The following is a 26,983-nucleotide window of genomic DNA, read 5'->3' as shown; positions in this document are numbered from 1 at the left end:
CAAGCGGCACGTCAGACGGACGAACGAGGAGGGGATCACAACATATATGAAAATGTGGCTTATATGACTAAATAACACAATCGAGTCATCCTTTTTGGCCACAAAAATGAAAATGGATAGCTGTGAGATTGATATATGAATCAAGACAATTTTTTTTTTTTTTTTTCTCTGTAAAAAGTGGTAAGTCTATGACCAATGGAAACGTGGGCGATAACAGTTCAGGGAATTATCTTCTTTGTCTTGCACAATATGTGTTTGTCAACTCACTTCCTGTGTTGTGAGCACTTATGAAACTTCTGCTCTGCGCATTTCAAGAGATTGAAATTGGAAACGGCATCCAGTGGATATGCATGTACTTTTCTTACCACCAGGAAATTTCTAGCAAGCTTCCCTCCCACCCTTTTCCAATAAAGCAAAACACTGTGATGACGTCAGGTAGGATAAATGTTTGAGATCCCCAAAATAAACGTTGAGACATTTATTTGACAATATTTTCAGCTCAAATACTCCTTTGCGTGATTGTGCAAGGTGCAACAATTCTAAGTTTATTCCCAAATATGACATAAAAACATAAAACTGTAAATTTTAAACAGCAACACAAATAGAGAACCTGCAGGTCCTCTTTACGCATTGCCGTAAACTGGATCACAGTTTATCGTCCACTCGGCCTGTGAGAAAAATAAGTTTCACTCAAAGACAGCATAAAATGAAACAATTCCCTGGAAATATTCACAAACCTCACTCGTGTTGCCATAGATATGTTCGTCGTACATGCTGCCTTGAGCTTGGTTAGCCTTGATGTTTTTCCTTGGAGGAGGACATGAATTCAGAAGATGATACATTTTATTGCACGTGGAACGTTTCCAATATCAAAAAATGAAATGAGAATAATGAAAATTGAACCTTGCTGCTACGACATTTTCAAGGCCCTCTCCAGGTTTACGGGGATGCTCTGAGCCAGACGCGACTCTTGAGCTACCCCTGCTGGCAGAACTGTTGAAATGTTAAATTTCAGTGAAAACTTAAGGTACTGTAGGTTGGTTCCCCACTCCCCAGTAAAATTATTATTATTTTTTAAACTGCACTTTCTGATTTTGTCCACTAGAGGACGCACCGATGACCACTTGGCACTGATAAGATGTGAAATTAGATTTAATTCCTAATATTCAATAAAATGAATAGTTGTCAGCTGCTTAATTTAAATGATTGTCAAAATAGAAAATCAATAAAGGTGACTATTTTCTGAAATGTAACTACTTATGGTTAATTGCATGCAAAAAATGGGAAAATATTTAATTGTTGCTGATATCGTGCATGATGATTTAAAATCCCAATTTTTTGTCAGAACTTTTGGAATGGGCTATTTTGAAAGTCTTGCGGTTACTTACCATTTTTTTATCAGCACTACTAAGAGAATCAGAATCACCAGCATCACAGCAGCTCCAGCTGCAAGAATAATATAAACATACAGCATCTTGCCTATATTAAAACAAAATAGGGTGGAAAAAGTCACAATTCACGTCATCCAAAATGGAAATTCAATCAAGTAAAACACCTTCCATACTTTGAGCAGGTAAAGTGATGGCGGCGCTGGCACTGCCCAGCGTGTTCTTCGCCACGCAGTAGACCAAGTCAGAAGATGGAAGAAATGCTCGCAGAGTGCCGTTGGTAATGGAATCATGCCAGTCTATGTCAGGCCTTGAAAGGATTGTGTCATTCAGGAAGAACTCGACATTGCTTGGGGGTCTGGACTCTGCAATGCACACACACTTTACCATCTCCCCCTCCAAGGAGCAGGATGAGACGCTTTTAATCTCAGGTGGATCTATGAACAAAACAAAAGGGGGCGGGGTCATATTTTAGCACCTTGATTGCCTACTTAAAATGGTAGGCTAATTGATAGATTATATATTTTTATAAAAACGTTCTTTAATTTTAACTTGAAATCTGAGGGAGACACCTTATAAGCCCGTCAGGGTTTCTAGTCTTACTTGCGCATGTTTTTATTTTCTTTACATTTTTTCTTCATATGACATTTGTGTTATTTTATGTGTGCTAAATCAATTTAAAAAAAAATGTGCGGGGTCCATGGTGATTTCTGGAACATTTGAATGGACATTCATACTCACCCGCCATGTTAATTATTTTTTTGAATTAATTTGTGAATATGTTTTTGAACACGTTATATGCAAATAGTATTGTATCGTATCAGTGGCTAGTATTTGGGAATTTCAATAAGGCACCTGGGACAACTACGGGGGGGTCCTCTGTACCCGGAAGTAGTTGACGGTGAGCGGGAGTTTCGCCGGTTCTCGACTGAAACGGCTGCTGTTGTGCTGCGTTTCAGGTGAGTAACGCTGTTGAAATGATGATATACTGCTGGTAGTCGGAGCTAATTATTGTTTGAGAATATGATACATACGGTTATTGTTGTACAATGTATAATTTTGTGTGTAACATGGATAGTGTATGATGTTTATAACGGGTCCTCTGTACCCGGAAGTAGTAGATGGTGAGCGGGAGTTTCGCCGGGTCTTGACCGTAACTGCCGCTGTTGTAGTTTTAGTAAATTTATTATCTTGACAACAAACCCCGCATGCGTGGAGTGATTCGTGACCATTCGTGCGACATATTGAAACACTTACATTGTATTCATTGTAGTTTACGGACTAGGCCTGTGGAATAATTGAAACTGCAACTGACGATGAGTCACGTAGAAGAGGAAGCGCTGCGTCTTGTACTTCCAGGGTTAGCCGAGTTGTTCAGAAGTAAATTCAATCATTTGAAGTGACGTGGATGGTTCTATAAATTTGTCAGCATGTTATTTATGCTATAGTCATTTGAATAACTCTTAACTTGTACGCCGGTGCGACTTATATACGTCTTTTTCTTCTTTATCATGCATTTTATGGTTGGTACAACGTCTACTCCGGAGCGACTTATCGTCCAGAAAATACAGTAATAACCTTTACTGAATGTCAGTAAAATTTACTTACACGTCACATTAAGCTGCACAGGTGATGATTTTGCGTTCCCCATGGCGTTGATAGCCGTGCAGTACAGGCCCCCTGTGTGTCTGGAGATATTTGCTAGGATGAAGACTTTGCCCTTGTGCAGCTCGACACCATCTTGGCTATGCCACTCGTAGCTGCTGGCGGGAGGGTTGGCATCACAGTTGCACTCAAAACGTGCTGCCTCACCCTCCTTTATATTTGCAGAGTAGTAGACGTCTACATTCACAGGGGCGTCTGGAGAGGAACACACACTGGCAGTGAAATTAAGGAAATAGAGTAAAGTGTTTATGACTCCAGTGCTTTTTTTGTGGCATTTATGGAAAAACTCACCTAATTGCAGACTGGTTGCGTGAAAATGGCAGGATACAACCATTCACACTTATAGTTGGGAATTACAAGTAACTCATAACATGGACATGCACAATATGGCACATTTCTTTTTTTTTTTTTTTACCAGGTTATGAAATATCCTGAGAATGTCTCATGAAAACATGAGAGCTTCACATATGTGTGCAGTCTTTGAATATACAACCATACATACTGTATGTTCTTGATTTTCTGCACTTGTGAAGGCCATATCTTTGTCTATAAGGGAATATTTTGAAATTTGATTTAAAGGCTTTTGGAATGGAATTGCATGTTGTTTTATTGGATTTGTTTCTATAAGTGTGTTATGTTGTGCTATTAAGAGGTGGATTAAGTCCACACTGAAGACCCGGGTACCAAATGCACTGTCCGCCACAGGTTACGTTACAGTCAGTACTCACTTTTTAATCTACTAGCAACATCTACTTACATTTCACATCTATGATTCTGGATGCCTCCAGTTGTTGCCCTCCCCGGAACGTGACACGGCACTGCAAATGTGTGTTCTTATTAACATCGGCAAGATTTAAGGTCAGCGTGGACATAGCTTCCCATTGGCCATTCTTCAAGGGTCGTGTCTGATAAAGTTGACGTCCCAAGTGACTCCAGCGGATGATAGGAGGAGAGGGGGGGCATGAGTGAGTGACAGAACAGGAAGCAATCACGTATCGGTGAGTCTTGTCTTCCGTCACATTTAATTCGACAGGACTTGGTGTATCTGTGAATACAGAAAAATGTTTTGTTGTTATAATCAGTTGTTATTAAATGACAGCATAGAATGTGCCAGTGGTACAGTATTTTTTTTTAATATACTCATGCCTAAGTTGAAATAGAAATTCAAATTGTCCATTATCTGTTTTTCAACTAACTCAAAAATGGAAAAGCATTTCTCATTTTTTTGGGGAACAATAAATATTTATTATTATTATTATGAATTTAATTTTTTTATTATTTTTTATTCTATTATTTCTGTTTTGTTTTGGGAAAACCAAATGACACATGGATTCCAAATTGTAGGCTATCACTAAAAAAGCTAAATGGTAACAAGAACTGTCAATGTATTTGCAGTATTGCTCATAATTTCAATCTTACACTCAGTTCCACTTCAAATAACTTACGTATCATTTGTATGGAGGCAGTCTTGTCTCGGTAAGAGAAATTATCAATGTCTTTCATTTCAATCCTGAAATGAAAAGGCCCTTTGTCGCTTTCTTGAAGCGGGTCGATCTTCAGCGAACAGTTCTTCTGTCTGACGTCTCCCACCAACTCGGTTCGACCTTGATACAGGTTCTTTATCTTTGACTCCTCGGGGTGATAGATGAGGTCATTTCCTGGATCGAACCAAAGCCCAGTAAACTCATCAATGGCCTTGTGTGGATTGGGATAGTCAAATGAGCAGGGAATCACCACACAAGATCCAAGAAGTCCTTTCACTGAAGATGGCATCTCAATGGTCCAGGATGATGCCTTAACACATATGACTGCAACAGAATGTAACATGTAAATCCTCTCTATCAAGGGCAAATATTGAAATCAAGAGTCGAAGCCATACCTTGAGAGAAAAAGAAGAGAAATAATAGAAAAGGATTTACAGTGTTCATTGTGTCCTCTTGCAATGTGACAAGCAAAAAAATTCTCAGATGTTTTGAGGCAGTGGCACAACAAGTACAACCTCCCCCAGTGTGACAGGATGACTATATTATGCCAGCAACACCTCCAACCACATGCAAAAGAAAAAAGAAAAAAAACACACTATGCTGCAGTTTTCCCTTTCGTTTTACTCAACTTTTTATTTTTTCATTTAATTAAAAAGAAAAAGTCATAGGTTAGTGATAGTAGCCAAAATCCTCCAAATTGTTCTTGGTTTATAACTAACTTAAAGTAAGATACACCTCATTGTCATCACTTCAGTTTTATTCATTGTGATTACCTCCACAAATTAAAAAAAAAAAAGTATTATTCTTTTTTAAATACTTGAGTAAACTCCGCCAGTATCGTTTCCACCTGTGCAAATGGAACATTTCTATTTTTTCTGCCTTGACTTCCCTATTTGTATTTTCATTCTTGCTTTGTGGAAAATATTAATCATTTCATGAAACCACCATCATTCTTAGTTAAGCTTCTTTCGTTTCAGTATTTTCACAAGGGGGATTACTCCATGCTCTCTTCTTGTGTGGATATTTGCCCCGGTTCACCTGCTTCCTCTCACAAACCCCCCAAAAATTAATTGAAGACAAAATTATCCATTGGTGTATTTTTTTCCCCTATAGGCGCCTTGCTACAAAATTTGATTTTGTCTTTTTATCTTGCCGACAATAATGAACAAAACAAGTGTGAAGATAAAAATTCATTCATTCATCTGAATTTGCGCGAGTCGTCACCTTATCGTGGTGGAGGGGTTTGCGTGCCCCTATGATCCTAGGAGCCATGTTGTCGGGGGCTTCATGCCCCTGGTAGGGTCACCCATGGCAAACGGGTCCTAGGTGAGGGGTCAGACAAAGCACGGCTCACCCAAGCCCCTTATGATGAAAACCATAAATGGACTTTGTTTTCCCTCGCCCGGACGCGGGTCACCGGGGCCCCTCTCTGGAGCCAGGCCTGGAGGCGGGGCTCGAAGGCGAGCGTCTGGTGGCCGGGCCTTCGCCCATGGGGCCCGGCCGGGCATAGCTCGAAATGGAAACGTGGGTCCCCCTTCCCATGGGCTCACCACCTGTGGGAGGGGCCGAAGGGGTCGGGTGCAATGTGAGCTGGGCGGCAGCCAAAGGCAGGGACCTTGGCGGTCTGATCCCCGGCTGCAGAAGCTGGCTCTTGGGACATGGAATGTCACCTCTCTGGCTGGAAAGGAGCCCGAGCTGGTGTGCGAGGCAGAAAGATTCCGACTAGATATAGTCGGACTAGCCTCCACACACAGTTTGGGTTCCGGTACAAGCCCTCTCGAGAGGGGCTGGACTCTCTTCCACTCTGGAGTTGCCCACGGTGAGAGGCGTCGAGCAGGTGTGGGTATACTTATTGCCCCCCGGCTGGGCGCCTGCACATTGGGGTTCACCCCGGTGAACGAGAGGGTAGCCTCCCTCCGCCTTCGGGTGGGGGGACGGGTCCTGACTGTTGTTTGTGTCTATGCACCAAACAGCAGCTCAGAGTACCCACCCTTCTTGGGGTCCCTGGAAGAAGTGCTGGAGAGCGCTCCTTCTGGGGACTCCATCGTTCTACTGGGTGACTTCAATGCTCACGTGGGCAATGACAGTGAGACCTGGAAGGGCGTGATTGGGAGGAACGGCCCCCCTGATCTGAACCCGAGCGGTGTTCTATTGTTGGACTTCTGTGCTCGACACGGATTTTCAATAATGAACACCATGTTCAAACATAAGGGTGTCCATGTGTGCACTTGGCACCAGGACACCCTAGGCCGCAGTTCGATGATCGACTTTGTAGTCGTGTCATCGGATTTGCGGCCGCATGTTTTGGACACTCGGGTGAAGAGAGGGGCGGAGCTGTCAACTGATCACCACCTGGTGGTGGGTTGGCTCCGATGGTGGGGGAAGATGCCGGTCCGACCTGGCAGACCCAAACGCTCTGTGAGGGTCTGCTGGGAACGTCTGGCAGAATCTCCTGTCAGGAAGAGCTTCAACTCCCACCTCCGGCAGAGCTTTTCCCACGTCCCGGGGGAGGCGGGGGACATTGAGTCTGAGTGGACCATGTTCCGCGCCTCCATTGTTGAGGCGGCCGACCGGAGCTGTGGCCGTAAGGTCGTTGGTGCCTGTCGTGGCGGCAATCCCCGAACCCGCTGGTGGACACCGGCGGTAAGGGATGCCGTCAAGCTGAAGAAGGAGTCCTATCGGGCCGTTTTGGCCTGCGGGACTCCGGAGGCAGCTGACAGGTACCGGATGGCCAAGCGGAACGCGGCTTCGGCGGTTGCTGAGGCAAAAACCCGGGCGTGGGAGGAGTTCGGTGAGGCCATGGAGAATGACTTTTGGACGGCTTCGAGGAAATTCTGGTCCAGCATCCGACGTCTCAGGAGGGGGAAGCAGTGCAACGTCAACACTGTTTACAGTGGGGATGGCGTGCTGCTGACCTCGACTCGGGACGTCGTGAGTCGGTGGGGAGAATACTTCGAAGACCTCCTCAATTCCACCTACACGCCTTCCATTGAGGAAGCAGGGCCTGGAGACTCTGAGGCGGATTCTCCAATCTCTGGGGTCGAAGTCACTGAGGTAGTCAAAAAACTCCTCGGTGGCAAGGCCCCGGGGGTGGATGAGATCCGCCCGGAGTTCTTAAAGGCTCTGGATGTTGTGGGGCTGTCATGGCTGACACGCCTCTACAACGTTGCGTGGACATCGGGGACAGTGCCTCTGGATTGGCAGACTGGGGTGGTGGTTCCCCTCTTTAAGAAGGGGGACCGGAGGGTGTGTTCCAATTACAGGGGAATCACACTCCTCAGCCTCCCTGGTAAGGTCTATTCAGGGGTGCTGGAGAGGAGGGTCCGTCGGGAGGTCGAACCTCGGATTCAGGAGGAGCAGTGTGGCTTTCGTCCTGGCCGTGGAACAGTGGACCAGCTCTACACCCTCGGCAGGATCCTCGAGGGTGCATGGGAGTTCGCCCAACCAGTCCACATGTGTTTTGTGGACTTGGAGAAGGCGTTCGACCGTGTCCCTCGGGAGGTTCTGTGGAGGGTGCTTCGGGAGTACGGGGTGCCGAGCCAACTGATAAGGGCGGTTCGGTCCCTGTACCACCGATGCCAGAGTCTGGTCCGCATTTCCGGCAGTAAGACGGATTCGTTCCCAGTGAGGGTTGGACTCCGCCAAGGCTGCCCTTTGTCACCGATTCTGTTCATAATTTTTATGGACAGAATTTCTAGGCGCAGCCGAGGCGTTGAGGGGGTCCGGTTTGGGGACCTCAGCATCGCGTCTCTGCTTTTTGCAGATGACGTGGTGCTGTTGGCTTCTTCAGGCCGTGATCTCCAGCTCTCGCTGGAACGATTCGCAGCCGAGTGTGAAGCGGTTGGGATGAGGGTCAGCACCTCCAAATCCGAGTCCATGGTCCTCGATCGGAAAAGGGTGGAATGCCCTCTCCGGATCGGGGATGAGATCCTGCCCCAAGTGGAGGAGTTCAAGTATCTTGGAGTCTTGTTCACGAGTGAGGGGAGGATGGAGCGTGAGATCGACAGGCGGATCGGTGCAGCGTCGGCAGTAATGCGGACCCTGTACCGGTCCGTTGTGGTGAAGAGAGAGCTGAGCCAAAAGGCAAAGCTCTCAATTTACCGGTCGATTTACGCTCCTACCCTCACCTATGGTCACGAGCTATGGGTCGGGACCGAAAGAACGAGATCTCGGATACAAGCGGCCGAAATGAGTTTTCTCCGCAGGATGTCCGGGCTCTCCCTTAGAGATAGGGTGAGAAGCTCGGTCATCCGGGAGAGACTCGGAGTAGAGTCGCTACTCCTCCACGTTGAGAGGAGCCAGATGAGATGGCTCGGGCATCTTATCAGGATGCCTCCTGGACGCCTCCCTGGGGAGGTGTTCCGGGCATGTCCCACCGGTAGGAGACCCCGGGGACGACCCAGGACACGCTGGAAAGACTATGTCTCTCAGCTGGCCTGGGAACGCCTTGGGATCCCCCGGGATGAGCTGGATGAAGTGGCTGGGGAGAGGGAAGTCTGGGAGTCCCTCCTAAAGCTGCTGCCCCCGCGACCCGACCCCGGATAAGCGGAAGAAAATGGATGGATGGATGGATGGATGGATGGATGGATGGATATAAATAATAAAACATTAGTATTTTCAAAGTTATATAGTATTATAAATGTGCAGCCCAATGCATGAAAATTACAGAAAAAAAAACCAACAACAGCCAAAGGCAAAACAATAGAAACATTATAGTTACCAGAATATATTTTAAAATAAAATGAATCCTCAACAAGCAGTACCGGAAGTCAGAGGTGTGATCATGACAGGATTTCCTCTTCTCACACGATGAACAAACAAACGGGAAGGCCTTTCTGCTTCAAAGCAAGTGCTGCAGCAAAAACTCATAACAATAAGGTCAAACAACAACAACAACAATCTTTTTAGGCCTCATTTCCTGGCAAAACTCATCGGTGGTCTTGCGGATTTTAGCAAATCACGGATCTCCAACAAAAGCAGGGTTCAGCATTCCGTTCCCATTTGGATGACGAACGTCTTGCTCCTGCAGAGTTAGGTGGACGTAATGAACACTCTCAGTCAAATGGAGTTTGTTCACGGAGCGACTTTGCTTTCGTTTGACGCTCCAGAGATCTTCTTCACACTTGGTCAGGAAATCCTCCAGCTTGACTGTGTCCTCTTTGGGCCGTCCCCAAGATAATCTCCTTGGATTTGGGGTGATGAAGCTGTAGAATGCCAGGTTACCCATCATAGGAAAGGTGGTAGCTTTGAAAAAAAAAAAGCTTAAACTAACACCTATTAAGACAAACATCAGCACATAACAGTTCAGGGAATTATCTTCTTTGTCTTGCACAATATGTGTTTGTCAACTCACTTCCTGTGTTGTGAGCACTTATGAAAACATAAAACTGTAAATTTTAAACAGCAACACAAATAGAGAACCTGCAGGTCCTCTTTACGCATTGCCGTAAACTGGATCACAGTTTATAGTCCACCCGACCTGTGAGAAAAATAAGTTTCACTCAAAGACAACATAAAATGAAACAATTCCCAGGAAATATTCACAAACCTCTCTCGTGTTGCCATAGATATGTTCGTCGTACATGCTGCCTTGAGCTTGGTTAGCCTTGATGTTTTTCCTTGGAGGAGGACATGAATTCAGAAGATGATACATTTTATTGCAGGTGGAAAGTTTCCAATATCAAAAAATGAAATGAGAATAATGAAAATTGAACCTTGCTGCTACGACATTTTCAAGGGCCTCTCCAGGTTTACGGGGATGCTCTGAGCCAGACGCGACTCTTGAGCTACCCCTGCTGGCAGAACTGTTGAAATGTTACATTTCAGTGAAAACTTAAGGTACTGTAGGTTGGTTCCCCCCCAGTAAAATTATTTTTTAAACTGCACTTTCTGATTTTGTCCACTAGAGGACGCACCGATGACCACTTGGCACTGATAAGATATGAAATTAGATTTAATTCCTAATATTCAATAAAATGAATAGTTGTCAGCTGCTTAATTTAAATGATTGTCAAAATAGGAAATCAATAAAGATGACTATTTTCTGAAATGTAACTACTTATGGTTAATTGCATGCAAAAAATGGGAAAATATTGAATTGTTGCTGATATCGTGCATGATGATTTGAAATCCCAATTTTTTGTCAGAACTTTTGGAATGGGCTATTTTGAAAGTTGCACTGTAGTCTTGCGGTTACTTACCATTTTTTTATCAGCACTACTAAGAGAATCAGAATCACCAGCATCACAGCAGCTCCAGCTGCAAGAATAATATAAACATACAGCATCTTGCCTATATTAAAACAAAACGGGGTGGAAAAAGTCAGAATTCACGTCACCCAAAATGGAAATTCAATCAAGTAAAACACCTTCCATACTTTGAGCAGGTAAAGTGATGGCGGCGCTGGCACTGCCCAGCGTGTTCTTCGCCACGCAGTAGACCAAGTCAGAAGATGGAAGAAATGCTCGCAGAGTGCCGATGGTAATGGAATCATGACAGTCTATGTCAGGCCTTGAAAGGATTGTGTCATTCAGGAAGAACTCGACATTGCTTGGGGGTCTGGACTCTGCAATGCACACACACTTTACCGTCTCCCCCTCCAAGGAGCAGGATGAGGCGCTTTTAATCTCAGGTGGATCTATGAACAAAACAAAAGGGGGCGGGGTCATATTTTAGCACCTTGATTGCCTAATTAAAATGGTAGGCTAATTGATTGATTATATATTTTTTATAAAAACTTTCTTTAATTTTAATTTGAAATCCGAGGGAGACACCTTTTAAGCCCGTCAGGGTTTCTAGTCTTCTTTGCGCATGTTTTTATTTTCTTTAATTTTAATCTTCACATGACATTTGTGTTATTTTATGTGTGCTAAAAAAAAAAAAAAATGTGCGGGGCCCATGGTGGTTTCTGGAACATTTGAATGGACATTCATACTCACCCGCCATGTTAATTATTTTTTTGAATTAATTTGTGAATATGTTTTTGAACACGCTGTATGCAAATAGTATTGTATCGTATCAGTGGCTAGTATTTGGGAATTTCAATAAGGCACCTGGGACAACTACGGGGGGTCCTCTGTACCCGGAAGTAGTTGACGGTGAGCGGGAGTTTCGCCGGTTCTCGACTGAAACGGCTGCTGTTGTGCTGCGTTTCAGGTGAGTAACGCTGTTGAAATGATGATATATTGCTGGTAGTCGGAGCTAATTATTGTTTGAGAATACGATACATACGGTTATTGTTGTACAATGTATAATTTTGTGTGTAACATGAATAGTGTATGATGTTTATAACGGGTCCTCTGTACCCGGAAGTAGTAGATGGTGAGCGGGAGTTTCGCCGGGTCTTGACCGTAACTGCCGCTGTTGTGCTGTGTGTGTTAGTAAATTTATTATCTTGACAACAAACCCCGCATGCGATTCGTGACCATGCGTGCGACATATTGAAACACTTACACTGTATTCATTGTAGTTTACGGACTGTAAGTCTCAGTTTTTTTCATAGTTGGGCCGGGGGTGCGACTTATATTAAGGCGCAACTTATATGTGAAATTATTAATACATTCATATATCACTTCATATGTTATTTTCACACTAAACCGCATGAGAGTGCTCTAGGCCTGTGGAATAATTGAAACTGCAACTGACGATGAGTCACGTAGAAGAGGAAGCGCTGCGTCTTGTACTTCCAGGGTTAGCTGAGTTGTTCAGAAGTAAATTCAATCATTTGAAGTGACGTGGATGGTTCTATAAATTTGTCAGCATGTTATTTATGCTATAGTCATTTGAATAACTCTTAACTTGTACGCCGGTGCGACTTATATACGTCTTTTTCTTCTTTATCATGCATTTTATGGTTGGTCCAACTTCTACTCCGGAGCGACTTATAGTCCAGAAAATACAGTAATAACCTTTACTGAATGTCAGTAAAATTTACTTACACGTCACATTAAGCTGCACAGGTGATGATTTTGCGTTCCCCATGGCGTTGATAGCCGTGCAGTACAGGCCCCCTGTATGTCTGGAGATATTTGCTAGGATGAAGACTTTGCCCTTGTGCAGCTCGACACCATCTTGGCTATGCCACTCGTAGCTGCTGGCGGGAGGGTTGGCATCACAGTTGCACTCAAAACGTGCTGCCTCACCCTCCTTTATATTTGCAGAGTAGTAGACGTCTACATTCACAGGGGCGTCTGGAGAGGAACACACACTGGCAGTGAAATTAAGGAAATAGAGTCAAGTGTTTATGACTCCAGTGCTTTTTTTGTGGCGTTTATGGAAAAACTCACCTAATTGCAGACTGGTTGCGTGAAAATGGCAGGATACAACCATTCACACTTATAGTTGGGAATTACAAGTAACTCATAACATGGACATGCACAATATGGCACATTTCTTTTTTTTTTTTACCAGGTTATGAAATATCCTGAGAATGTCTCATGAAAACATGAGAGCTTCACATATGTGTGCAGTCTTTGAATATACAACCATACATACTGTATGTTCTTGATTTTCTGCACTTGTGAAGGCCATATCTTTGTCTATAAGGGAATATTTTGAAATTTGATTTAAAGGCTTTTGGAATGGAATTGCATGTTGTTATATTGGATTTGTTTCTATAAGTGTGTTATGTTGTGCTATTAAGAGGTGGATTAAGTCCACACTGAAGACCCGGGTACCAAATGCACTGTCCGCCACAGGTTACGTTACAGTCAGTACTCACTTTTTAATCTACTAGCAACATCTACTTACATTTCACATCTATGATTCTGGATGCCTCCAGTTGTTGCCCTCCCCGGAACGTGACACGGCACTGCAAATGTGTGTTCTTATTAACATCGGTAAGATTTAAGGTCAGCGTGGACATAGCTTCCCATTGGCCGTTCTTCAAGGGTCGTGTCTGATAAAGTTGACGTCCCAAGTGACTCCAGAGGATGATAGGAGGAGAGGGGGGGCATGAGTGAGTGACAGAACAGGAAGCAATCACGTATCGGTGAGTCTTGTCTTCCGTCACATTTAATTCGACAGGACTTGGTGTATCTGTGAATACAGAAAAATGTTTTGTTGTTATAATCAGTTGTTATTAAATGACAGCATACAATGTGCCAGTGGTACAGTATTTTTTTTTAATATACTCATGCCTAAGTTGAAATAGAAATTCAAATTGTCCATTATCTGTTTTTCAACTAACTCAAAAATGGAAAAGCATTTCTCATTTTTTTGGGGAACAATAAATATTTATTATTATTATTATGAATTTAATTTTTTTATTATTTTTTATTCTATTATTTCTGTTTTGTTTTGGGAAAACCAAATGACACATGGATTCCAAATTGTAGGCTATCACTAAAAAAGCTAAATGGTAACAAGAACTGTCAATGTATTTGCAGTATTGCTCATAATTTCAATCTTACACTCAGTTCCACTTCAAATAACTTACGTATCATTTGTATGGAGGCAGTCTTGTGTTGGTAAGAGAAATTATCAATGTCTTTCATTTCAATCCTGAAATGAAAAGGCCCTTTGTCGCTTTCTTGAAGCGGGTCGATCTTCAGCGAACAGTTCTTCTGTCTGACGTCTCCCACCAACTCGGTTCGACCTTGATACAGGTTCTTTATCTTTGACTCCTCGGGGTGATAGATGAGGTCATTTCCTGGATCGAACCAAAGCCCAGTAAACTCATCAATGGCCTTGTGTGGATTGGGATAGTCAAATGAGCAGGGAATCACCACACAAGATCCAAGAAGTCCTTTCACTGAAGATGGCATCTCAATGGTCCAGGATGATGCCTTAACACATATGACTGCAACAGAATGTAACATGTAAATCCTCTCTATCAAGGGCAAATATTGAAATCAAGAGTCGAAGCCATACCTTGAGAGAAAAAGAAGAGAAATAATAGAAAAGTATTTACAGTGTTCATTGTGTCCTCTTGCAATGTGACAAGCAAAAAAATTCTCAGATGTTTTGAGGCAGTGGCACAACAAGTACAACCTCCCCCAGTGTGACAGGATGACTATATTATGCCAGCAACACATCCAACCACATGCAAAAGAAAAAAAAAAACACACTATGCTGCAGTTTTCCCTTTCGTTTTACTCAACTTGTTGTTTTGTCATTTAATTAAAAAGAAAAAGTCATAGGTTAATGATAGTAGCCAAAATCCTCCAAATTGTTCTTGGTTTATAACTAACTTAAAGTAAGATACACCTCATTGTCATCACTTCTGTTTTATTCATTGTGATTACCTCCACAAATTAAAAAAAAATAAGTATTATTCTTTTTTAAATACTTGAGTAAACTCCGCCAGTATCGTTTCCACCTGTGCAAATGGAACATTTCTATTTTTTCTGCCTTGACTTCCCTATTTGTATTTTCATTCTTGCTTTGTGGAAAATATTAATCATTTCATGAAACCACCATCATTCTTAGTTAAGCTTCTTTCGTTTCAGTATTTTCACAAGGGGGATTACTCCATGCTCTCTTCTTGTGTGGATATTTGCCCCGGTTCACCTGCTTCCTCTCACAAACCCCCCAAAAATTAATTGAAGACAAAATTATCCATTGGTGTATTTTTTTCCCCTATAGGCGCCTTGCTACAAAATTTGATTTTGTCTTTTTATCCTGCCGACAATAATGAACAAAACAAGTGTGAAGATTAAAATTCATTCATTCATTCTGAATTTGCATCATATATAAATAATAAAACATTAGTATTTTCAAAGTTATATAGTATTATAAATGTGCAGCCCAATGCATGAAAATTACAGAAAAAAAAACCAACAACAGCCAAAGGCAAAACAATAGAAACATTATAGTTACCAGAATATATTTTAAAATAAAATGAATCCTCAACAAGCAGTACCGGAAGTCAGAGGTGTGATCATGACAGGATTTCCTCTTCTCACACGATGAACAAACAAACGGGAAGGCCTTTCTGCTTCAAAGCAAGTGCTGCAGCAAAAACTCATAACAATAAGGTCAAACAACAACAACAACAATCTTTTTAGGCCTCATTTCCTGGCAAAACTCATCGGTGGTCTTGTGGATTGGAGCAAATCACGGATCTCCAACAAAAGCAGGGTTCAGCATTCCGGTCCCATTTGGATGACCAACGTCTTGCTCCTGCAGAGTTAGGTGGACGTAATGAACACTCTCAGTCAAATGGAGTTTGTTCACGGAGCGACTTTGCTTTCGTTTGACGCTCCAGAGATCTTCTTCACACTTGGTCAAGAAATCCTCCAGCTTGACTGTGTCCTCTTTGGGCCGTCCCCAAGATAATCTCCTTGGATTTGGGGTGATGAAGCTGTAGGATGCCAGGTTACCCATCATAGGAAAGGTGGTAGCTTAAAAAAAAAAAAAGATTAAACTAACACCTATTAGGACAATCATCAGCACATTCGACAGCTGCATGTTAAACCGAGTCGGATTACCAGATGAGGTCCTTCGTCTTGACGTTCCGACGCTGAACGTGAAGTTGCTTCCCTTCCCATTTTAAAGTCTGCTATTAATAGATCGAGGGTGGCTAGGATTTATCATGGCAGGAACAATACAGGTTGATCACTGCTTGATTGATGACTCTGCATAGTCAATTTTAATCCCTAACACAATCAATCAGTCACTCCAACAGGAACACACAATCACTTTTAAAGAGGAAATGTCAGTTTTGCTTTGTATGTAAAAACTTGCTCTTAGGCAAGGTGGGTCATTTGCAGTTCAGCCACAAAGTGATTCGTCAATTTCAGTGTATCTCTGCATATGTGTGGTTTGGCAGGTTTATTCATGGAAAGGACTGTTGAGTTATTTTAAAAGTGTTAAAATTGTTTAAGATTTCCTCGTATATGATGCATCAGGTCCCCTAATGTCATGTTGAGGCCACTAAAATGTTCCTAGGATAGGGTATACATTTTTTTATTTTTTTAATGAAGCTGAAATGTAAAAAGGGCTTTCTTATTTGAGTCCACAAGGGGGCGCAAATTCCACATTGAAATGCCATTGATGCCATGTATTACACAATGGGAAACAATTTCCCCAAGCTCATTATTAATAGATTTTTTGTGACTCTCATATTGCTAACAGGAAGTACAATGATTGAAAAAATAATTGTTGCTCTACATTAAGAATGGCTGAGTTGTAAAAAGATTGCCAACAATTTAAAGCCATGTAATCAAAGACAGCATTGGCGCTACCAAAATCAGGAATCCAGCTCTTGGTTTGTTGCTGTTGTTATTACAGTAGTCGCCCTCACAGCAGCTGATTTGAGTCCCAATGAAATCTTGCAGTTGTTCCGTACTGGTGCACATTTGCTTGGAGGCGCAGCCCTTCATGGTTGTTTTCTGGCCCTTCAAGTCCACTGAGAAACAAAGTCTTGTGGGCATCAAGGAGTCATATTTTGGGGAGTTATGTAGGATCGTTACCTATCGTTGAGATGCAGTGGGACTCATTGCCTTGACATTCCAGAGTGCCATTGCACTGTAGGCCACTGCAAGTGAAGCATTTTCTACCATTGGGTCTGCTCTTGCTGTAGTCTGGAAGAGAAAATCATCTGTGGCGTAACTTCAATCCAAGAATCCTGGCACCAAGTCAAAAAAGCAATAGCAAATGTGTTACCCGGTGCAGGGGGGCTGTTACACAGGTCGGTAGTGCAACACTGGTTGTTGAGAACAGTCCTGGTTAAACCAAAATTGACCGAGGCTTGTGCACAGTCATCAGCGAAGCTGCAGCTTTTCCCATTGATGTCTGCAATAACCGACTCACCTACAAAAATAAAAATGTTTACAAGTCATGCAGCCAAGAGAAACACAACAGAATGAAGAGAATATACATTTGGAAATAAATGATTACAATTTCACGATAGCAAATTTCAATTCAGATTTTAGAACTCCTGATACTGTTTAGGCCGGCTGCATAACACACATAACATGCGCGGTACCTGCATACACGATTATTTTGAGTGCACTACAATGAGTCGCCAGTGGAGGGCACTCTTCTGTTGCATCGATGCAAGTAGGTGAGCTTCCTGCAGCGCACTGATAACACTTCAGTGTCAAGGCTTTGGAAAGAAATTATATTATGACTTTAGTTTTTGTCATAAATGAATTATTGATGGTCTTAAACACACAGAAGAACGCAAAAACTTGCCTTTAGGAAGGAGTAAAATCCCGAGCAGCAGCAGGTGATGCATTGTGTGACGGCAAGTGACTTTTCATTCGATCCTCCCTTCTTTATATAGTCATCTTCTCGAAGGAGTGTCTTATCCTTCGACCTCTCCCATCATTCCGCCTCTTCTTTTGGTAAAAAAAAAAATTGATGCACATGCGTCGTCACGCAACTTTTTATTTTTTACTAACCTGGGTGACAATAATAGATCTAATCACTAAAGATGTTTCGTTCCACTAGGAGCTGGTTGTATTGCAAGCAGAGAAAACAAAAGTAATAAATTGTTCCAGGCCGTTTTAGAGCCACATTTTCTTTAACGCCATTATCATGTCACAACGACGTTGATGTTAAAGAGCAAGACTACAATTTCAGCATCCGGCCTTGTGGTTAGTGGAAATCTTAATCTTGTTCCTCTTTTGAATCTACAACCTCACACGTCTCGTCCGCAACAAACGGAAATTAAACTCTGCATTTCCTGTATGCCAATGAGAAGAGAATGCGTCTCAAATTTTAATCAGAAGAGTATTGTAGTTATTGACAAAAGTGAAATTTTATTTCAACATTACATGAATGAAAGACTTTTTTTTTATATTATGAGAAAAGCTTTGGCTGTTCAACCACTAAAGTGCCGTCACAGGGTTCAATAACGGACGTTTCATCATGCGTAGACATGTCCGTCCTGCTTTTCTTTCCCACCCATGTGGTGCGGGGCGTAACTCCCACCGCTACGCTGCACTTCATTTCCCAGAGAAAGAAGATACAGGCCAGGTAATCTTACAGGGCGTTCCAAACGGTTCACGTTCCCAGGTGATGTCCTCCTTAGCCTGAGGCAACCCATTCTTTTTTTTTTCCCCTCTGCAAACTTTTCCAAGCCATGGAGCTGGGGCCTTCTAGAAAAGCATTACGGTGATTCTAGCCCAGCAAGCGGCTGTATTCGGAGAGGGCGGAGGATTTTTTGACACCATCCCAGATTCGAGCCGCGTAGTGAAACCTGTAAAAATTGGATTGTAAGGAAAAACATGCATTTTCTGCTGAATAAAAAAATAAATGGTCTAGTCATTTAAATTATGAAATGGTCAAATTTCCTACAAGACGTGCAGCAGTTGTTTACACACCAGTTCTTTTCAGTGAGGATGGTGTGTGACAGTTGACAGCGGGGCATGGCGAGTATTTGGCTGCGCAGTTTGGAGATCATGGTGGAGAAGGAAGGGTGTCCCTTGTAACCCGGGAGCAAGGAGAAGAGGGGATACGACAGAGTGGACCCTAAACAAAACACAATCGAGAGTTAAAGACATGAAAGCTGAGCTGAGCCGCTTTCATTTTTGCCTCACCTGCTTTTGTGAGATTATCCTCGCCGTCCATGTCCTGCATGGGCAGGAGGAACATGTTGACTTCGGGCGTCATATAGTTCGGACCCAGGCCAGGGAAAATATTGCAGTCCAGCATGGACAGTGAACCTTAAAAAACATTACATGAGATTTGCAGTAATTCTGGTATATATTTTGCTCTTTTGCTTCATGTTGACAAAACACTGTAATATGAAAAGAGACGAAGAACATACCTTTGTATTTGAGGTGAGAATGGGCCATTAATTTGTCCACCACCATATGCATGTCCTTCAGATTTCTCGGACAGAAGTCCTCACGCCTGCTCTTGTTCTGGAGGAACACTAGAAGCGGGATGGGGAGATTTTTGAATCAAAACTATTTTGAAAAGGTAGCTGGACGAGTAAGTTAACAAGTCCCACCTATATGCGGATAGTACTCTGCGCCGTCCTCACCGCCGGACGAGCCCGTGCTGTCATGGTTTGCAGATGGCATGGAAGGTTTCAACATTTCGGCCGTTTGGAGAAACCTGAAAGCCCAAAAACGACCACTTATAGATTTTGATTTTTAATAGTGGTGGAAAATCTGCATGAAATTGCAGATGGAATCTTCTAAAATACTCAAAATAATTCCCCATCATGGGAAACCTTAGTGGGTAATTGCATAGCCAAGAAAGTAAATAATAAGACACATCTGATGTTGTACACTAAGTTCTCAACAAGCCCGGAATTGTCCTCGCGTCTTCCTTTAGACCAACTGCGAGAACAACATAACTGAGCTTATGAAAGGAGCAGAAGACAAATATCCTGTCAAAGGACAAGAAGAAATGCCCAACATTCCAGGCAGGAGGTTTGGATGTCTTCTTGTGTCACTATGCACGTAATTTTTTTTTTTTTTTTACACACAGAGCGGTATCGGATAAACAAGTACCCACCTGTAGAGGTTTAAGTCGGTGAACCAGTCCTGAACCACAATGACCACATGGCACACTGTAAACAGGAAGGAGGCAATCTGAAGAGACTGTAACAGAGGAAGTTGTCATGTTAATTCAGAATTGCCTCATTGTCTTCAGGTACGGATTATATTTTTAATACTAGCTGATCTCTAACCTGCATCTCCACATATGTGTAAGGCAGATTGTATTCCGGGGGCAACTTGCGATCGTTGTTGATGAGGTGGTCCAGAATAGCGGGGCTGAGAACTGGCTGAAGGAACAAAACAAAAGAGAAAAATGGAACTTGTCACAGTCCAAAGTTTATGACTTTGATTCCCACCTGAGTGTCCAAGAAGATGATCCTCTCCTGGGTGATGAAGAAGTCAATTCCTGTGCTCTGGTTTCCACCTCGCTCCTTCATCTCTTGAGTTTGGGCTCGGAATACGTAACCCCTGTGCACAGCAACAACTGGGTTCAAAAACATACTTTTTTTTTTTTTTTAACTTAAAAATACATTGCCAACATCCCTTTTTTCCCCTCTCATACGCTTTCTACAAATAACTTGAAGGCTGTAGTGTGAGAAAATGTTTAATCCAGTTGTGCCAATTGGGCAATTGGAAACCTTGTGGCACCAATCTCACCTGGGAAACTAGAAACTAGTCTGGCTGAGTTCTTTTGTTTACATTTTGAAAAACCCACGCCCATGCACAGATGGACGTTTTAAACGTTATATGAATGTCCTGAGTCCAAATAAGAAATAAAAAGAGCTGGATGTATTTACTATAAACTGTAAATACGCAAACTCAGGATTTTTATCAACCAAACAGATGACATACATTTTGTGGTCTTCTTTACCTTTGGTCTTCTTCGGGGGCATTGGCTGATAGCAGAGACATGACAGTGGATTTTCCTGTTCCCTGCAGGCCAATGACTCCAACCACCAACATATCAGTTTGGTCCCGCAGGTACTGCATAACAAAAGGCAGCATATAAATTATTGATGCTTAGGCATGAAAAGAAAAGTAGTCTATGCAGTGATGATTTCACCTCCATGGCACTGTCACACCAGTTCATCTGCTCATCCACCAGCTTGATGCTGTGCTTCATCTTCTCTGGTGGGATGAGTTTAGATTGGCCAACCAAAGCTGCAATCAGATCAGTTTACGTTGAATTCATTTGTGAATTTTATCCGCGATTTTTAGAGTGAACTGATTGATAACTTACGGTCCACAGCGCTGCTTGCAGATGCACTCATTCCTCGGTTTTGAATCTGGTAGACGGGCTGGGTGGGTCTTTGGCCTTCCCTCTCCACTTTCGAGGGCCCGGGACCGGAAGGCTGGGTTGTTGCTTCTGGAGGAGTTGGCGGCTTCACTGTGTCATCCCGAGCCTTCATGAGCATGATTGGCTTATCAAGGACTGGAACTCCGCTCACAGCCGTATTTTGTAATGGCTTGGCCTACAGCAATACACAAAGACCATGTTGGATTTTGGACTTGTAAATTTTGCATAAGGATAAATTACTGCAGTACTTGTTGTCTTTCATTTGGTTATTTTACAATCAGGGCATCACTGATACTATAGAGTAATGTATTTGTGATAAAGAGGTTCATTTAGGAATAACTAGAATACCCTCTCCCCAGGGGGCTTCGCTAGAATGATGGGGGTCTTCTGAATTAGAGGAGCTGGGGGTTCCTCACTTCCGTCCTGGAAAAACAAAAAGACAATCACATGTTACAGCAGTGAAGGTGAAACCCAGAATAATCTACGTTACTGTTAAGCGTTACCCTTCGTTCTCGTGGTTGGTAATCGCGATCCCGACTGGGACCGGATAGGTTCTGACATGCCGGTCCAATGTCCCGATCACCACGACGTCGTCTTCTCCGACGTCCTGGTCCATACATACCAGGTTGACTGTGGCCCGATTCTGACATGTTTGCCACACACTTATTGGTAATCACTTATAACATTGACAGTTGTTAGGGTTAGGGTTTTCCACAGGGCTAGCTAGCGCCACATGATTTAGCCTGGAAGAGAGATCATGACATTCTGCTTGCCTAAAATGCGATCACAATATTAAAAAATCGTTGCTCCTAATACATTGAAGTTGATGGGGAGATATTCTGTAAAACAAAAAAATACGCGCCAGTCAATAAACACAAACTACGCTAACGTGCTATTGGTGAGTTTGAGATTAAACCAATGTTAACCGTTGGGAACGAAAGTGTCCCCGATTATCTTTCACAAAGCATCTCCGCCCGCTTGGTACGCTCTAGTTTGACACATCAAACGCACATGTGTCTAATAAATGTTGACGTTAAGAAACATATTAGAACATCGATAGTTCCGACACAAATTAACAATTTAACGGCAGTGTTTGAATTAAACGACACATTATATATATCCTCCTTAATTTTTTAATCGTTTAATTCGTTTTGCTTAATTATACACGCTTTAAAAGCTTCGTTGATTTCTGATATTGTACCAACACGGTGCATTCTGGGAACGGAAATAGACCGCGTTATTCTTCCGCTTTGAAGTTTCTCATCATTCGTTTATCGCTGTCTTCAAATAAATTGACGTAAGGATTTTGTCTTTCTTTTATATTGTTATATATGTTAGCGTTATAGAAGCACGAACATTTGGCAATTGCTCGTCTCGGCTACAATCCTACATATATTCCCAGACCGTACAGGTTATTTAGCTAGCTGTGAGTTCAGTTATTTACAATCGTTATGGAATCATTCGAACCATGTCTGCGGTACGGTTATATATCATTTGTTTATAACGACCATCTTACAAATTAGAATGTCACCTTTAATCATATGATTGTCGTTTCTTTGTAAGAATACCAAGGCAATTGTGCTTGGCTTCGTCTATTTACTGGCAAAGAGATGTGCTTTTCGTTATCAAACGAGCCATAACCGCTTTACTTTTCTTTCTTTAATTAATTCCCACACATAGTCTCTTCCATGACCGGTGAAAAACGTTTAATGCAATGCTCTGCTTTCAGATTATCCCTGGGTTGCTTTCGTCTGAAGACCTGAGCAGCGATAAAAGTGATGAGGTCGAACAAGCGCAATGGCAGTCTGGTCAGTGACAAGTGAAATGCGGTAAATGTTCCCACAAAATTGATGTCCCACCACACCAGCCACAACATCATACCCACTTGCCACATCTGCAACACCACCTTCCAACGCATGTCGGCGCTTTCTTCACACTTGGACAATGTAGACAGTCCGACGGTGTGCTGGAATTGCTCTCAGTCTTTTAGTAATGTGTGGGAGCTTAACAAGCATGAGGAGCACTGCTTGAGCTCAGCGGACGGAAGTAGTGACCTCGCGTCGGACGTGGAGCTGCGCTTGAGCCCGAGCCCGGGGACATCTGGAAACAGCGTGGACTATGAACTGAGAAGACCGCTTGACTCTGATGACGTGAGCACGGATGAGTCAACGAACGGTTCTTCTGATGAAGATAGTGAGTTTGACGCCAAAGCGGCTCAAGTTGATCTCAGTGACACAGAATCAGATGAGGAATCAAACTCAAGCACGATGAATCCCGCTAATTTTGCACATCTTGCCAGTCGTGGCAACCTTACCCTCCCTGCTAACACGAACGCCATCTGCAAAGACTGTGGCCGAGGCCCCTTCAGTTCCATCAAGCTACATCTGCGTTACTGCACTGGCTACCCGGGGAGATTATTTCAGTGCTCTTGTTGCATGACTTTCTTTCCCAGTCAGGAGGCTCTCAAGGAGCACCGCATCGTCTTATACTCCTGTGAAGTTTGCGGTCAGGTGTTCAATAAGTGGGTCTCGCAGCATCAGCACCAGCCTTCCAACAAAGCCCGTCTGAGGGTGGTTTCCTTCTGCCCCGACTCAATGCCCAAAACGTGCACCATATGCAAGTCGTTTTTTCTCAATGAAAAGTTCTTTTTGGCCCACGTCACCCGAGTTCACACGTCAGTGGTCAGCACTAAGTTGTGCATCATCAACAAACCGTCGGGCTTGACTCACAATAAATTGCCGGCTAATGTGGCCGCAAAGTTAATTCCCAAGTCTGTCATCAAGACCGAGCAGGACAATGAGTTCTCGGTTAATGCGGCCGCAAAGATTACGCCCAATCCGTTCATCAAGACCGAGCAGGACGATGGGTTGTCGGTTAATGCGGCCGCAATGATTACGCCCAATCCGTTCATCAAGACCGAGCAGGACGATGGGTTGTCGGCTAACGCGGCCATAAATATTACTCCCAAGCCTGTCATCAAGACCGAGCAGGACGATTGGTTTTCGGCTAATGCGGACGCAAAGATTACGCCCAAGCCTGTCATCAAGACCGAGCAGGACGATTGGTTTTCGGCTAATGCGGCCGCAAAGATTACGCCCAAGCCTGTCATCAAGACCGAGCAGGACGATGGGTTTTTGGCTAATGCGGCTGCAAAGATTACGTCCAAGACTGAGCAGGACGATGGTTATTTGGCTAATGTGGCTGCAGAGATCACGCCCAAGCCTGTCATCAAGACCGAGCAGGACGATAGGTTTTTGGCTAATGTGGCCGCCGAGATTACGCCCAAGACTGAGCAGGACGATAGGTTTTTGGCTAATGTGGCCACAGAGATCACACCCAAGCCTGTCATCAAGACCGAGCAGGACGATAGGTTTTTGGCTAATGTGGCCGCCGAGATTACGCCCAAGACTGAGCAGGACGATAGGTTTTTGGCTAATGTGGCCACAGAGACCACACCCAAGCCTGTCATCAAGACCGAGCAGGACGATAGGTTTTTGGCTAATGTGGCCGCAGAGATTACGCCCAAACCTGTCATCAAGACCGAGCAGGACGATGGGTTTTTGGCTAATGTGGCCGCAGAGATTACGCCCAAGACTGTCATCGAGACTGAGCAGGACGATGGGTTTTTGGCTAACGTGGCCGCAGAGATTACGCCCAAGACTGAGCGGGACGATGGGTTTTTGGCTAATGTGGCCGCAGAGATTACGCCCAAGCCTGTCATCAAGACTGAGCAGGTCTTGAATGAACATCCCCTTTTGGACCATACGTATTGTTATTCGGAGGAGTTGGGGACAAAGCGCCCTGACTTAGCATGCTCAGCTCCACTCCCCACCATCGTGGCCTTGTTGAAGAATCAAAGGCAGGTCTTGACAAAGCGAACAAACACAAGAGCGCAGCGCACCTGCCGACAGTGCGGCACCGTCTTACGGCAGCCCTACCTTGCCGTTAGCCACCGCTACCTCCACCGGGGCAGCCGCTCGCACCGGTGCCAGTGCGGCCGGGCCTTCAAGCACCGGCTGCACCTCCTGCGCCACCGGGTGCAGCACGCCGAGGCCGAAAGTTACATCTGCGTCAACTGCGGAAACACATTCACCGGAGCGAGACTCTTAGCCGAGCACCTGAGAGGAAATACGTGGAAAACCAAAAAATGCCAGCCAAAGTGCAATATGCCCCTTGCATGCATCTGCGGACATTTCTTTTATAGAGCATCCGCCTATATATGGCATCAAATGAAAAACGATGTGAAAAGCAGAAATTTGTAAATGACAATCAGGACGTCTTACACCTTATTTCACTTATCAACGTATTAGTGATGAAGCTCATCCCGCACATGACAACTTTCAATTCCAAAATGACGTGCAAATTTCAATTTATTTTAAAAACAGCAGAGTACAAGAAATGTCACTTATTTCAGGAATACATGAAAAAAAAGTCTCCAGTTTATCCTCCCTTTGTCCAGTTGTGTGAGATTTGCAAAGTACTTGTCTTCCAATGAGATATTTGTTTTTGGATTGATTCTTTGAATGGAAGATGTACAGTGAACCTCCGTTATTAGAGCAGGGGGAAAAAACTCTTCTTTGCCATGAATAGAGAAAGTCTGCTACTAATTCCTCCCCCTGCAATTTTTCTTTATTTTTCTATAATGGAAGAGAGATGCCACAACGTGGTAGCATTAATATGGACAAATTGGCATGGCAAACTAAGCTGGGCATTAGTCACTGCATGATGAGAGGAAAAAGAAACGCTTTCACTTTTGACAGTTCACAAGATGCATTCAACATCGGCCAACAAAACAGGACATCTCAAATGTGGATAATAAAACAGTTTCCCTTAAAGCGCAAAAATAGCAAATATCCAAAATGTTCTCAGCAAGGTAGATTCCAAAGAAATTTTCAAATTTGAGAATGTTGATTGCCAATGTTCAGGGGTTCACTGTATGTCAAATATTGTGTGGTTCAATTTCTCAACTGTGTTTTGATGATTTAGGGTTTTTTGAATAAACTCAATGACGACGTAATCACTGCTGTAATCAACCTACTCAATGTCCGCTAGAGGGAGCTCTTCGTACATTTTGTACCCCGTTGTCAATTCCCCACACAAACTAGAGCTTCATCCCGTCATGACCGTCTTACATTTGAGATGAACATGCTAAGATGTTAAACAATTTAAAATAAACTTGTCTTTGAATGCAACACTTCATTTTGACTTCTGCAAAGCTTTCGTAAAAGTGAAGACGAACACCAATTAGTTTAAAATAAATAAGGCACGGATGAGTCCAATAAAAAAAAAAGCCTTTAAATAATGGTGTATTCTAATAATAATACAGAGCAAGTCTAGAAGCTTGACAGTGTAGATTGGAAAGCTCTCAATGAGTTCTTCCGTAGTCATGATTGGTGAAGAATGCCCAAAACTGGGCCTGAAGATGACCTCTGAGGTGCTTGCGCCGCTCCTCCAAAACGGTTGAAGCATGTAGAAGTAGCTCTGCACAGGTGGAGATGATCATTTCTTCCTCTTGTCGGCATCGTCGGACAAAAAGTTCGTTTCTAAAATGTGGGCGGTGGTCGTGTCACCTGGAAAGGAAACATCTGGTCACATCATGACACACAAATTTCCTAAATAGAGGCATAAAACTGTTCAATGCCAAACCCAGTTGAAGTTTACCGTCAAACAGAACAAAGAGAAAAGTGTCTATAAAAAAATCCATACAAATATGCCTTCCATTAGCTTAATGCTAACACTTTTAAGCTACAG

At 43.3% G+C, this 26,983-nt stretch overlaps 7 protein-coding genes across 21 annotated transcripts in view; 2 read left to right on the top strand and 5 right to left on the bottom strand.

The window, feature by feature from the left end:
• Positions 1–1,253, top strand: part of LOC148392046 (uncharacterized) — a 3,006-nt gene extending 1,753 nt beyond the window's left edge. The window contains exon 8 of the mRNA XM_088386141.1: positions 1–1,253. Coding sequence (XP_088242267.1) covers positions 1–75 — 75 coding nt within the window. The 3' untranslated portion in view covers positions 76–1,253.
• Positions 464–9,827, bottom strand: LOC148392045 (myelin-associated glycoprotein-like). 6 transcript variants are annotated; one of them, XM_088386120.1, is made up of 9 exons: positions 9,623–9,827; positions 4,499–4,861; positions 3,811–4,098; positions 2,997–3,248; positions 1,565–1,825; positions 1,389–1,479; positions 904–993; positions 738–807; positions 464–668 (listed from the first exon to the last, which is right to left on the bottom strand). In XM_088386120.1, the coding sequence occupies exons 1-9, from the start codon at positions 9,825–9,827 to the stop codon at positions 624–626; spliced, it is 1,665 nt and encodes a 554-aa protein (XP_088242246.1). In that variant the 3' UTR covers positions 464–623. The 6 variants fall into 6 exon arrangements, with proteins under 6 accessions (XP_088242246.1, XP_088242247.1, XP_088242251.1 ...); XM_088386125.1 differs by lacking the exons at positions 464–668; positions 9,623–9,827 and adding exons at positions 5,762–5,859; positions 9,301–9,435 and having other exon boundaries at positions 687–807; XM_088386121.1 differs by lacking the exon at positions 904–993.
• LOC148392044 (sialic acid-binding Ig-like lectin 14) lies at positions 9,150–16,397 on the bottom strand. 7 transcript variants are annotated; one of them, XR_015860664.1, is made up of 10 exons: positions 14,448–15,356; positions 13,974–14,336; positions 13,286–13,573; positions 12,475–12,726; positions 10,914–11,174; positions 10,738–10,828; positions 10,252–10,341; positions 10,086–10,155; positions 9,623–10,016; positions 9,150–9,389 (listed from the first exon to the last, which is right to left on the bottom strand). XR_015860664.1 is itself a non-coding variant. In XM_088386130.1 (10 exons), the coding sequence occupies exons 1-9, from the start codon at positions 14,569–14,571 to the stop codon at positions 9,972–9,974; spliced, it is 1,584 nt and encodes a 527-aa protein (XP_088242256.1). In that variant the 5' UTR covers positions 14,572–15,356; the 3' UTR covers positions 9,150–9,781; positions 9,959–9,971. The 7 variants fall into 7 exon arrangements, 6 of the variants coding, with proteins under 6 accessions (XP_088242256.1, XP_088242254.1, XP_088242259.1 ...); XM_088386130.1 differs by having other exon boundaries at positions 9,150–9,781; positions 9,959–10,016; XM_088386128.1 differs by having other exon boundaries at positions 9,150–10,016.
• Positions 11,618–26,424, top strand: LOC148392041 (uncharacterized). 4 transcript variants are annotated; one of them, XM_088386117.1, is made up of 2 exons: positions 11,618–11,692; positions 22,962–26,424. In XM_088386117.1, the coding sequence occupies exon 2, from the start codon at positions 23,083–23,085 to the stop codon at positions 25,492–25,494; it is 2,412 nt and encodes an 803-aa protein (XP_088242243.1). In that variant the 5' UTR covers positions 11,618–11,692; positions 22,962–23,082; the 3' UTR covers positions 25,495–26,424. The 4 variants fall into 4 exon arrangements, with proteins under 4 accessions (XP_088242243.1, XP_088242242.1, XP_088242244.1 ...); XM_088386116.1 differs by lacking the exon at positions 11,618–11,692 and adding an exon at positions 22,299–22,529; XM_088386118.1 differs by lacking the exon at positions 11,618–11,692 and adding an exon at positions 22,591–22,709.
• On the bottom strand, positions 16,542–18,073 carry LOC148392043 (urokinase plasminogen activator surface receptor-like). The gene is made up of 5 exons (XM_088386142.1): positions 17,675–18,073; positions 17,466–17,585; positions 17,144–17,290; positions 16,951–17,061; positions 16,542–16,886 (listed from the first exon to the last, which is right to left on the bottom strand). Exons 1-5 carry the CDS (start codon positions 17,715–17,717, stop codon positions 16,687–16,689), a joined length of 621 nt encoding a protein of 206 aa, XP_088242268.1. The 5' UTR covers positions 17,718–18,073; the 3' UTR covers positions 16,542–16,686.
• Positions 18,218–22,230, bottom strand: smg9 (SMG9 nonsense mediated mRNA decay factor). Its single transcript, XM_088386138.1, has 13 exons — positions 21,736–22,230; positions 21,581–21,655; positions 21,176–21,407; positions 20,999–21,096; positions 20,807–20,919; positions 20,292–20,403; positions 20,127–20,222; positions 19,952–20,037; positions 19,440–19,546; positions 19,254–19,361; positions 19,024–19,149; positions 18,808–18,955; positions 18,218–18,683 (listed from the first exon to the last, which is right to left on the bottom strand). The coding sequence occupies exons 1-13, from the start codon at positions 21,880–21,882 to the stop codon at positions 18,605–18,607; spliced, it is 1,527 nt and encodes a 508-aa protein (XP_088242264.1). The 5' UTR covers positions 21,883–22,230; the 3' UTR covers positions 18,218–18,604.
• Positions 25,532–26,983, bottom strand: part of kcnn4 (potassium intermediate/small conductance calcium-activated channel, subfamily N, member 4) — a 14,541-nt gene continuing 13,089 nt past the window's right edge. Inside the window, exon 9 of the mRNA XM_088386135.1 lies at positions 25,532–26,802. Within this exon, the coding sequence (XP_088242261.1) occupies positions 26,799–26,802 (4 nt within the window). The 3' untranslated portion in view covers positions 25,532–26,798. The remainder of the gene's footprint in view (positions 26,803–26,983) is intronic.

This window comes from Syngnathus floridae, chromosome 10 (genome assembly GCF_059516105.1).
Source record: "Syngnathus floridae isolate MCC-2025c chromosome 10, RoL_Sflo_1.0, whole genome shotgun sequence".
Lineage (NCBI taxonomy): Eukaryota > Metazoa > Chordata > Actinopteri > Syngnathiformes > Syngnathidae > Syngnathus > Syngnathus floridae.
This window is presented reverse-complemented; position numbering and strand designations above follow the sequence as displayed.